This window comes from Salvelinus namaycush, chromosome 4 (genome assembly GCF_016432855.1).
Source record: "Salvelinus namaycush isolate Seneca chromosome 4, SaNama_1.0, whole genome shotgun sequence".
NCBI classification, from domain to species: Eukaryota; Metazoa; Chordata; class Actinopteri; order Salmoniformes; family Salmonidae; genus Salvelinus; species Salvelinus namaycush.
Window position 1 is genome coordinate 83,040,235 of NC_052310.1, and position 12,956 is coordinate 83,053,190.

General features: G+C 42.8%; 1 protein-coding gene across 1 annotated transcript; it reads right to left on the minus strand.

Annotated features, from left to right (window-relative positions):
* Positions 1-5,868: 5,868 nt before the first annotated feature.
* On the minus strand, positions 5,869-12,267 carry LOC120046030 (ankyrin repeat domain-containing protein 1-like). The gene is made up of 9 exons (XM_038990942.1): positions 12,262-12,267; positions 8,659-8,841; positions 8,398-8,520; positions 8,128-8,235; positions 7,278-7,376; positions 7,051-7,149; positions 6,494-6,592; positions 6,281-6,379; positions 5,869-6,084 (listed from the first exon to the last, which is right to left on the minus strand). Exons 1-9 carry the CDS (start codon positions 12,265-12,267, stop codon positions 5,992-5,994), a joined length of 909 nt encoding a protein of 302 aa, XP_038846870.1. The 3' UTR covers positions 5,869-5,991.
* Positions 12,268-12,956: the final 689 nt, after the last annotated feature.

The following is a 12,956-nucleotide window of genomic DNA, read 5'->3' on the forward strand; positions in this document are numbered from 1 at the left end:
ATGACTGCTTGCTTGCTAGCTAAGATTGTGAAAGTATGATGTTGACATGTCTAATCAGAGATACTGTAGATTTAACGTGATTTGACAACATTTTATCTGTGGCCAATGACCTTGAGCCTTCTTGGATGGGCACACCGTAGATGTCCTAACCGACTTAGTACCGAAAAGTATAGTTTGTCAACAAGAAATTTGTGGAGTGGTTGAAAACCGAGTTTTAATGATTCCAACCTAAGTGTATATACAGTTGAAGTCAGAAGTTTACATACACTTAGGTTGGAGTCATTAAAACTCCATTTCTTGTTAACAAACTATAGTTTTGGCAAGTCGGTTAGGACATGTACTGTGTGCTTGACACAAGTAATTTTTCCAACAATTGTTTACAGACAGATTAATTCACTGTATCACAATTCCAGTGGGTCAGAAGTTTACATACACTAAGTTGACTGTGCCTTTTAACAAATTGGAAATTTCCAGAAAATGATGTCATAGCTTTAGAAGCTCCTGATAGGCTAACTGACATCATTTGAGTCAATTGGAGGTGTACCTGTGGATGTATTTCAAGGCCTACCTTCAAACTCAGTGCCTCTTTGCTTGACATCATTGGAAAATCAAAAGAAATCAGCCAAGACATAAGAAAAAACAATTGTAGACCTCCACGAGTCTGGTTCATCCTCGGGAGCAATTTCCCAAGGCCTGAAGGTACCACGTTCATCTGTACAAACAATAGTACGCAAGTATAAACACCATGGGACCACGCAGCCGTCATACCGCTCAGGAAGGAGACGCGTTCTGTCTCGTAGAGATTAACGTACTTTGGTGCGAAAAGTGCAAATCAATCCCATAACAACAGCAAAAGACCTTGTGAAGATGCTGGAGGAAACAGGTACAAAAGTATCTATATCCACAGTAAAACGAGTCCTATATCGGCATGACCTGAAAGGCCGCTCAGCAAGGAAGAAGCCACTGCTACAAAACCGCCATAAAAAAGCCGGTTTGCAACTGCACATGGTGACAAAGATCGTACTTTTTGGAGAAATGTCCTCTGGTCTGATGAAACAAAAATAGAACTGTTTGGCCATAATTACAATCGGTATGTTTGGAAGAAAAAGGGGGAGGCCTGCAAGCCGAAGAACACCATCCCAACCGTGAGGCACGGGTGTGGCAGCATCATGTTGTGGGGGTGATTTGCTGCAGGAGGGACTGGTGCACTTAACAAAATAGATGGCATCATGAGGGAGGATTATGTGGATTATGTGGATATATTGAAGCAACATCTCAAGACATCAGTGAGGAAGTTAAAGCTTGGTCGCAAATGGGTCTTCCAAAGGAACAATGACCCCAAGCATACTTCCAAAGTTGTGGCAAAATGGCTTAAGGACAACAAATTCAAGGTATTGGAGTGGCCATCACAAAGCCCTGACCTCAATCCTATGTAAAATTTGTGGGCAGAACTGAAAAAGCGTGTGCGAGCAAGGAGGCCTACAAACCTGACTCAGTTACACCAGCTCTGTCAGGAGGAATGGGCCAGAATTCACTCAACTTATTGCGGAAAGCTTGTTGAAGGCTACCCAAAACGTGTGACCCAAGTTAAACAATTTAAAGGCAATGCTACCAAATACTAATTGAGTGTATGTAAACTTCTGACCCACTGGGAATGTGATGAAAGAAATAAAAGCTGAAAGAAATCATTCTCTCTACTATTATTCTGACATTTCACATTCTTAAAATAAAGTGGGGATCCTAACTGACCTAAGACAGGGACTTTTTACGAGTTTAAATGTATTTGGTTAAGGTGTATGTAAAATTCCGACTTCAACTGTAGGTACCATTGACTGGATCAATTATAAGCTACATATTCTAAAAGTCAAATTCATTCAAACTAATTTATAAAGCCCTTTTACATCAGCAGCATTTTATCCAATATGGCCTTATAAATCAGTGTATACCACTGTTTAAGCCTACGCAAGGTCAATGACGACCAGCCAACAGCGCTGTGGAGATCACAATGATGTGTTAGATGTTTCTGATTTGTAATGAACCTGAGGGCTGAATGATACACTGAATCAAGTGCTCTCAGGGTAGTGGCTGAGGCCTGCATATATATAACATCACTAAAATCTAAAACCGACAGTAATGTACATCGTACCAGCTCCTTCCTGGCCTCAAAAGAAAAACAAGCCTTATGCCGGTAATGAAATCCTATTTTCAGCTTGAGCTTCCTTATCAAGTTCTCTACATGCACAGTGAAGCTCAGCTTATCATCAACCCACACACCCAAATATTTGTACACTTTAACTTGCTCTATAGTATGTCCAGCCAATGTAGCAATGACATGATTTGTAACATGCCTGGCATTTGAAAATACCATGCATTTTGTTTTACCCGAATTTAGAATCAGCTTTAAATCATACAGATTCTGTTGTATGATGTTAAATGGTCTTTGGGCATTTTCAAAAGCTAAAGATAAACTACTACCACTTGAATAAAGAACAGTATCATCTGCATACAAATGAACATCCGCTGTTTCAATAAGATCCCCAATGTTGTTGATATACAAAATGAACAACAGTGGGCCCAAAATAGAACCTTGCGGAACACCTGAGCACACCTCTATGGACTCAGATTTACAACCATCCGCCATTACACATTGTTTACGATTTGATAGGTAATTTATAAACCAATCTAGAGCATGACCAGTAATTCCACAACATTTTAACCTTTGCACTAACACAGCATGGTCCACGGTGTCAAAAGCCTTCGACAAATCAATAGAAACAGACACACAATGTAATTTCTTATCAAGAGCACAGTGGATGTCATTTAAAACCTTCAATGTTGCTGAAACAGTGCTGTGGCCAGACCTAAAACCTGATTGCATTCCATTTAAGATGTTGTTTTCTTGGAAGTAGGTCTTTAGCTGCCTACTAACTAAGGACTCCAGTACCTTTGACAGTACAGACAATTTTGATATGGGTCGATAGTTGTCAAGTAGCGAGGGATCTCCACCTTTCAGGAGAGGCAGTACAAAAGCAGATTTCCATAACTTGGGGATTTCCTTAACATCAAGCGTAAGGTTAAAAATACATGTTAAGGGGGAGCAATGATGTCTGCGGCTAGGTGTAGAAGGCGGGGGTCTAGTTCATCAGGGCCAGGGGATTTTTTTAAATCAATTATTTTCAGGGCTTTACACACTTCTGAAACAGAGAAGGATAAAAAGGAGAACCTGGTGAAGGACTGCACAGGGGTGTCAGGTAAATTTATAGGGGGCTCAATTATACCTTTGACCTTTTCAAATAAACTGCCTGCATCTAAAAAATGCTGGTTCAAGGCTTTCAGAATGGAGGTTCTCTCAGTTACAATCTGTGTGTCGACCAACAATTGTTTAGGAAGCTGTGTATCTTTTCTGCACTCCAAACCTTTCACTACTTGCCAAAATTTGGATGGATTATTTAAATTTTTTGAAGTAGATTTCAGGTAGTGGTCTGCTTTCAATTTACGGATCATAGCCACACCCATATTTCGAAGACGTTTAAAAGCCATCCAATCATCTACCAAACCAGTCCCTCTTGCTTTAGCCCACATAGCATTGCGTTCCCTTATGATTTTTGTAAGTTCCTTAGTAAACAAAGGGTTCTCTCTGCCCTTATTCCTGAATTTTTTTAAAGGGGCCTATTGCATACATCCTGGAATGTGTTGTGGAAGTAAGAAAAGGCTAGTTCAACATCAGGGATTCATTCCATTCTATTCCATTCAATGCTAAATACATCATGTAAAAAACCTTGAATATCAAGCCGCTTCCAGTTTCTTTTCGTAATAATACGTGGAGATTTCTTAGGAATTTTACCATTTCTCACACAGGCAATAGCACAGTGATCACTTATGTCATTTGCAAAAATACCAGAAGCATTCAAATGAGGAGTATTGGTTAAGATCAAATCAATCAAAGAGGATTTCAGAGGATATTTTATATTCAACCTAGTTACACTGTTGACAATCTGAGTGAGATTGTAGGTATTGCACAGAATTTTAAGTTGATCAGAGCTAGATGTTAGCCAGTCCTGATTTAGATCACCCATCAGGACAAACTCAGAATTGACATTCTGTTATAACAATTTGAAAATACAATCCAGAGAGCCAACAGCAGCAGATGCAGGTCTATAACAGCAAGATACAACAATATTTAAAGATGAGCCAAGGTTTAGGTTCAAAGACAGATATTCAAATTGCTTAGGTTTAGTAACAGAAGTCAGAATGACCACAGAGAACTTGTCTTTTACGTATACAGCAACACCACCACCCTTAGATTTACCATCTGTACAAAACACATTGTAACCATTTATGCCAATATTTTTGTCTGTAATAGATTTTTTAAGCCAGGTTTCAGAAAGCATAAATACATCCGGGTCGGCAGTTCTTATCCATATATTCACAAAATCAAGCTTCGGCAGAAGACTTCTTACATTCATATGCAAAAACTTCAGGCCACTCTGACTACTTAATTGGGCAGGGGTAAGAATGTCAGGACCTGGATTAGACTGGACATTTTCAGACAAAAGAAGCAGCAAGATAATGGCAAATCTAGATTGAGGGTTACAACATTTGGAGTTACAGACAGCACTTGAACGAGAATCCATAGTCACCAGAGTCTTTAACGCCACATATTTCAGGAGATGCGTGAAGTCCAGAGACATGCTTAAGTACCAAGAGAACAGTCCTGACATGTAAGCGCAAGAGTCCGATTTCTCCCATATTGTTCGGGAGAAATGTGCATAGTTCTCATGTGCATTTCCGGAGCAAGCGTGGGGTTTCTCACAAAACTTGAGGGAGAATCAATCATATATTTCCTCATTCACAGCGCAACGGGCTCTAAATGTATCGCCAACATTGTAAAAGCCAAGGGTAGACACCAGCAAAATGAACAACAGCATCATGTTTGTTAAATGCCCTAAAAGTCACTAATCAAATAGTTCAACCGCTGATCAAAAAAAAGTCTGCGATGTATACGTATGATGTAGACGAGCAAAGGTCCGGGGAGAGAGAAAGTGTCGAGGGCACCTGTACAATAATGGGAGAGACAGACCAGGGCAGGCAGGGAGCAGGCAGACAGGCAGAGAGCTCTGGTCAACAACGCACATGGATCCTTGGTCGGCATATGTCAGGTAGGATACGTGACAGGCTCCAAACAGGTGGCGCTCTGCCCAACATGCCCTGATTGACGGGTCGCTACTGAGAGCCGCTATGAATGCAAGGACCACCCAGTTTAATATTTTGAAGCTATAGGCTACATTGTTAATTTACTGAGACTCAAACAACAACAAATTTACAATGGATCACAAAAAAAGTATTTTAAAACATAAGATTGGTTTATTGACTTGAACAATAAATAACAAGCGAAATATACCGATGAACTTTACAATACATACAAAACTCAGTGAGGTCTTTTGACGCTTTGCATTCCAGAATCTCTTCTAAAAAACATCAAAAATATTACTCAAACGATTTCCTGTTCAAAACATCCTCTTAACCAACAACAACTTTCCTTACCAGCTCACTGTTATCACTTCTGTCGGTGTGTTAAAACAGGTGAATGTAACCAGAAACTAGTTTTGGTTAAAACTCGTTTGAATGTTCAAACTAAATATACTGTAAACAGGTCACTTTGTATCATGCCGTTGCATTTGTCTTGCTCATTAACCAACGCTTACATACATCTCCCCAGAATCTCAATTGACAACTTAAACACAACATCAAAATGGATGGAAGCTACAGCCCTAATATTGGCCAGCAATATCAGCATTCAACAAATCAATCAGTATCACATATTAATGATCATCTGAATGAATGGGTGGATTTCCCCAAGACCTCAGTCATTGGGTGGATTTCCCCAAGACCTCAGTCATTGGGTGGATTATCCCAAAACCTCGGTCATTGGGTGGATTATCCCAAAACCTCAGTCATTGGGTGGATTTCCCCAAGACCTCAGTCATTGCTCTACTTGACAGATTTGTCATTGTTGACGTTACACAGGATGTTCTTAGCGCCACTCTGCCAAGCCAGAAGATTCTCACTAGGGGACTTGCCTTCCTGCATGGGAAAAAAACACAAACATTCAAATGAACTAAGCATTTGTAAAATAGATCACCTTACCGTATCAAACGTCAATATTCAAATGCACTCTAGGGGGTGCTATGCTCATACAATAGCCACTAATAATCATACCAACTGGAATATACTGAATGAATGTGAAAAGATGAGAATTGGATGATTAGGGAGTACTTACACTGTTCTTAGTTTTAAGACTGGCTCCATACATCATCAGCAGCCTGATCATTTTGAATCGGTTTATCCTCACAGCATCGTGCATGGGTGTGTCTCCATCCTGGTTAAACATAGTTAATAGCAACACAACCATATTACAAGAAGTGCAATGGTGGGATTCTGAAGCCGTGCTGAGATGATTGTATTTTGTCATATTAAGGTTTGAATGTCTTACTCTGTCTTTAGCGTTGACGTCTGCTCCACAATGGATGAGGTGCTCAGCACATTCATAATGTCCAGTCCTCACTGCCACGTGGAGAGGAGTGCTGCGCAGCTGAGAGAAACCAGAGAGAGGGGGAAGTCAGACCACAAAGCATCCCTATACTGTGCAGCTGAGAGAAACCAGAGGGGGGGGGGGGGGGGGGGTCAGACCACAAAGCATCCCTATACTGTGCAGCTGAGAGAAACCAGAGGGGAGGGGGGAGTCAGACCACAAAGCATCCCTATACTGTGCAGCTGAGAGAAACCAGAGGGGAGGGGGGAGTCAGACCACAAAGCATCACTATACTGTGCAGCTGAGAGAAACCAGAGGGGGGGGGGGGGGGGGGGTCAGACCACAAAGCATCCCCATACTGTGCAGCTGAAAGAAACCAGAGGGGGGGGGGGGGGGGTCAGACCACAAAGGATCCATATACTGTTATATACACTCTTTACATTGCTCTGTATATATATATGTTTCTAATGTTAGGCATCACAAATGGAGTTTAAGGGCTCTCTGTCTCAGTGAAGTACCTTGTCTCTGGAGTTGAACCTCCCTCCTTCATTGAGTAGCAGCTCCAGAGTAGGTAGGCTGCCTCCCCTGCAGGCCCAGTGTACTGCTGTGGCGTCCAACTGGAGGGAGTGGGACATACAGAGTTAGGATGATGACAGTTCCCATCCATTCCGAACCATTTCCCATGTATGCAAATAGAGCTCTGATGAGTGACTGAGTGAGTGTAACAGAGAGAGAGAGAACTTACTCTATCTTTCTTCTCAATAGAAGCCCCAGCCTCCAGCAGTCTCTTCACAGCCTCCACATGGCCCTTAGATGAGGCTTTGTGTAGCGCTGTCCTTAGGAACTGTAAAAGAGAGGGAGGGCAGACAGAATTGGCACATTCATTTGGCTGCCTGTTACGTGTCCGATGGCATCGTAAGACTAGGGATATATTAGCCCTCGGCTGCCTGTTACGTGTCCTATGGCATTGAGAGACTAGGACTATATTGGCCCTCAGCTGCCTGTTACGTGCCCGATGGCATCGTAAGACTAGGGATATATTAGCCCTCGGCTGCCTGTTACGTGTCCTATGGCATTGAGAGACTAGGACTATATTGGCCCTCAGCTGCCTGTTACGTGTCCGATGGCATCGTAAGACTAGGGATATATTAGCCCTCGGCTGCCTGTTACGTGTCCTATGGCATTGAGAGACTAGGACTATATTGGCCCTCAGCTGCCTGTTACGTGCCCGATGGCATTGAGAGACTAGGACTATATTGGCCCTCAGCTGCCTGTTACGTGCCCGATGGCATCGTAAGACTAGGGATAATTTGGCACTCGGCTGCCTGTACGTGTCCTATGGCATTGAGAGACTAGGACTATATTGGCCCTCAGCTGCCTGTTACGTGCCCGATGCCATCGTAAGACTAGGGATAATTTGGCCCTCGGCTGCCTGTACGTGTCCTATGGCATTGAGAGACTAGGGCTATATTGGCCCTCAGCTGCCTGTAATTCAATATTTAGTATCTCAATCAATGTAGCTTCTGGCATGTCAAAAGACTGACCGAGATGGCAGTCCATGTGTCATCATAAGAGAGACATGATGCAGTACTCACATGATCACTGACGTTGGGGTCACCTCCACCTGACAGGTACTTCTCAATCACAAGCAACTTATTCTCCATTGCTGCTTTCAGGAACGTGTCTTCATCCACTGTGTCGGGCTGTGTGACAACGAAAAGAGACTTGTTACATTAGCTTAGTGTAGTTTGAGTTGATGTAATCTATTGTTGGCCTTTTGTATTGAATTCCCTCTTCTTGATTATGGTCAGGAACTTTAAGCATGAGGGAGAGAGAGGTTGTGAGCAGGAAGTGGTGGGACGTACAATGATCTCTGGCTCAGGTTCTTTCTTGTTCTGCACCTTCCTCTCCCTCCTTCTCTTCCTCAGTTTCAAGATGTTGAAAAGGTCATCCACGGTCTCTAACTTCACCCGGCCTGATTTGTCTGTCTGAAAAGGAACAAGGTAGACAGTAGGTTCATTTTAAACAGATGATATGGCTTGGAAGCAATCAAGCATTGGAAGGTGAGTAGAATGTTCAGTGTTTTTAATTGAGTACAAAGCATATGAGGTGCTATAAAAACTCACATTGAGATTGACAACTGTGATCTCCTCCTGAGTGTTGTTCTCATTCTCCTCTGGGATGAGGTCTTTGTATGACCTCCGGGCATCCTGTTTCTCCTGGTTGACGGCTGCCTCGTACAGACTCTTTGAAAACGCCCCTGACAGGTGCTCACCTGCCCCCTTCCCCTCACACCCCTTAACAGTGACCTGGGAGAGAAAACAGATTGGAGATGAGATGACTATCCTCCTAAGCACTACTTTCTATTCCAAGAGAGGAATAAGCAGAATGGAGGTCAGGTAGCCATTCACACAAAAGCCTTCCCTTTGTGAGATGTTTCTGTCTTATGGATGTTGCTAATAGAGCAGTGTCCAACTCATTTAGAGACTAATCAAAGTGAACCCTGTTAGGTGACCAACTGATGGATTATTTTGGACCAAATGAAAACCATCATTTTTGGTTAATTGTAGGATCTTATTTAGAGCCAGTGTGCTACAGCGTGAAAATAATCCTGCAGCAACAGGAAATGTGCATTATTATGTGGATTATAATTAATGGACATTTCTGTAGGGGTTGATATGTTTTTCATGAGGGAGAATTGGAAATGACCAACTTCAGAAGCCTTTTTAAACCTCCAAAACACCACCATATTAAATGTGTTTTATTTGAAGACTTTATTATTTCATTCCAAGTCATCATCTCATCTCTTTGTGATAAGATCATTATTTTAGTAGTTCTTCAAAGTAAATAAGGCATACTTCTATGACTGCTGAATACCAACTATCAATCACTGAGATCTTGTATTTTCAGGTAGAGATACCTCGAGAATCAACTGCTCTTGATCATGCATTCTTCTGTCTCCTTTACAGGCATAAAATAAACACAGACTGGACAAGTAGGCGTGCAATGGATTATATATGTAAATAAGAATGTGTTCTTAACTGACTTGCCTAGTTAAATAAAGGTTAAATAAAAACATGTATTTAATTACCATGTTTTCTGCACTATGTTGAATGTTGCCTGTTGGAAACTACAACTCTCTTCTACATCGCACAGTTTATCTCAACAACAAAAATATGCAATGTGTGCATTGAGCTAGCAGAAAAGAACAGAACGAAATGGAATTCTAATAATCGAACTGAAACGAAAAATTACTGAAATGTCGGTTAATTGCTCAGCACTAACGGCTGTCAAGAGAGACTACTACTTGGATTCCAATTCGGCCTTATATACCCGTTTTAGCCGAGAAAGAAACCTTTCACAAACTTATCTCAGAATGTAATGACACTCTCCTCAGTGTCACAAGCCTACCAACCAGAGACTGATACTATCAGTAACAACATCCAGACAGCCCAAACCCAGGGAAATCATCGATTAGGTGCCTAACTGATGCAGAGTGAATCATAGTGACACACGCGAGAAACAACCTACCAGCTTTTCAACGCCTTTCAGTCCCATAACTAGTCTGTCTGTGTGGTGAGAAGTAGTCCAGTGGCTCAACTTCCAGTGGTCAGTGTCAATTCTGTTCTGAGTGAGGCTGAGATCCATCATCTTTTATATAGCTGCCGCGCTTGGTATTGGTACCTCTAAAAACAGAAGTGAGGTCATGTTTCCCGCTGTTCAAGTGGCACCCCTTACCAGCCCGGGACATGGTGTCGGTTTCCACTAGTTACCACAGCAACAAAGTCAAAATTGGCTATATTGGGGGAAAATGTATGAAAACTAAAATTAGCTTTTTGGTCTTAATTTAAGGCCAGGGTTTGGCATAAGGTTATCAATGTGGTTGAGGTTAGGGTTGAGGTCAGGGTTAGGTTTAAAATCAGATTTTAATAAGAGAAATGCAGAAATAGGGGGTTTATGACTTTGTGGCTGTGGTAACTAGTGACGACCCAAGGTGTCCAGTCAATCGTCCAGCCTGGCATGCGTCCCTGGTATGCGCTGATGTCACCATTGGCGGCGTGTAAGAAACTAATTCCTAAACTGCTAGACACCTTCAATCATTCGCACTCTCCTCATATATAAGGCGACATCGCATAATGCCTGCCTAATGCCTAGTCAGATTTACCGGGCGGCGGGTGACAAAACGGCTCAGCTATGTGCTTCCGTTTGTGATACCCACTTGCGTTTGCCAGGAAGAGCTGAGCTGACTTACTCGAGTTTGATATGCACGAGGTCATACGGTAAAAAAAAGTACATGAAGAGAGGTCCTTAACGCATATATGCTATTTTAATACAAAACGGAAACTGCCACAAAACTAATTCAAATCAAATCCAATTGTATTTGTCATCAGGTGTAGACCTTAACCGTGAAATGTTTACTCACAAGCCCTTAACCAACAATGCAGTTCAAGAAATAGAGAAATAGTAAATAAATATTTACTAAATAAACGAAAGTAAAATATATATATGTATGTATATATATACAAAAAGTAACACAATAAAATTACATAACTATAACGAGGCTAGGGAGTCAATGTGTGGGGGTACAGGTTAGTCAAGGTAATTTGTAAAGTGACTATGCATAGATAATAAACAGTGAGTAGCAGCAGTGTAAAAACAAAAGGTGGCCATTTGATTAACTGTTCAGCAGTCTTATGGCTTGGGGGTGGAAGATGTTAAGGAGCCTTTTGGTCCTAGACTTGGAGCTCTGGTATCGCTTTCCATGCGGTAGCAGAGAGAACAGTTTATGACTTGGGTGACTGGAGTCTTTGACAATTTTTTGGGCCTTCCTCTGACACCGCCTAGTATATAGGTCCTGGATGTCAGGAAGCTTGGCCCCAGTGATGTACTGGGCCGTACACACTACCCTCTGTAGAGCCTTACGGTCAGATGCCAGGCCGTTGCCATACCAGGTGTGATGCAACCGGTCAGGACACTCTAGATGGTGCAGCAGAATAACTTTGAGGATCTGAGGACCCATGCCAAATCTTATCAGTCTCCTGAGGGGGAATAGGCGTTGTCATTTACCTCTTCACGACTGTCTTGGTGTGTTTGAACCATGATAGTTTGTTGGTGATGTGGACACCAAGGAACTTGAAAATCTCGACCCGCTCCACCTCAGAGTCATCGATGTTAATGGGATCCTGTTTGCCCCTCCTTTTCCTATAGTCCACAGTCAGCTCCTTTGTCTTGCTCACATTGAGGGAGAGGTTGTCCTGGCACCACACTGCCAGGTCTCTGACCTCCTCCCTATAGGCTGTCTGTCTCATCGTCGGTGATCAGGCCTACCACTGTTTTGTCGTCAGCAAACTTGATGGTGTTGGAGTCATGCTTGACCACACAGTCGTGGGTGAACAGGAGGGGACTAAGCACGCACCCCTGAGGGGCCCACGTATTGAGAATCAGCGTGGAAGATGTGTTGTTACCTACACTTACCACCTGGGGGCGGCCCGTCAGGAAGTCCAGGATCCAGTTGCAGAGGGAGGTGTTTAGTCCCAGGGGTTCTTACCTTAGTGATGAGCTTCGTGGGAACTATGGTGTTGAACGCTGAGCTGTAATCAATGAACAGCATTCTCACATAGGTGTTCCTTTTGTCCAGGTGGGAAAAGGCAGTGTGTAGGGCGATTGAGATTGCATCATCTGTGGATCTATTGAGGCAGTATTGCGAATTGAAGTGGGTGTATAGTTACCGGCATGATGGTGTTGATGTGAGCCATGACCAGCCTTTCAAAGCACTTCATGGCTACCGACGTGAGTGCTACGGGGCGGTAATCATATAGGCAGGTTACTTTCACTTTCTTGGGCACAGGGACTATGGTGGTCTGTTTGAAACATGTTGGTATTACAGACTTGGTCAGAGAGAGGTTGAAAATGTAAGTGACGACACTTGCCAATTGGTCCGCGCATTCTTTGTGTACATGTCCTGGTAATCTGTCTGGCCCCGCAGCTTTGTGAATGTTGATCTGTTTCAAATCTTGCTCACATCAGTGACGGAGAGTGTAATCACACAGTCATCCGGAACAGCTGGTGCTCTCATGCTTGCTTCATTGTTGCTTGCTTCGAAGCGAGGATAAAAGGCATTTCGCTCATCTGGTAGTCTAGCATCACTGGGCAGCTCGCGGCTGTGTTTCCCTTTGTAGTCTGTAATATTTTTCAAGCCCTGCTACATCGGACAAGTGCCAGGGCAGCTCGCGGCTGGATTTCCTTTTGCAGTCCGTAATATTTTTCAAACCCTGCCACATCCGACAAGTGTCAGAGCCGGTGTAGTAAGATTCAATCTTAGTTCTGTATTGGTGCTTTGCCTGTTTGATGGTTTTGGGATTTCTTATAAGCGTCCGGAATAAGTGTACCGCATCTTGAAAGCGGCAGCTCTAGCCTTTAGCTT

Excerpts from the sequence above, each read along its gene's own strand:
- LOC120046030 (XM_038990942.1), bottom strand. Across the intron at positions 7,377-8,127 it reads ACCCCAACGTCAGTGATCAT|TTCCTAAGGACAGCGCTACA; the intron begins GTGAGTACTGCA and ends TCTCTTTTACAG. Across the intron at positions 6,593-7,050 it reads GGTTCAACTCCAGAGACAAG|CTGCGCAGCACTCCTCTCCA; the intron begins GTACTTCACTGA and ends GGTTTCTCTCAG.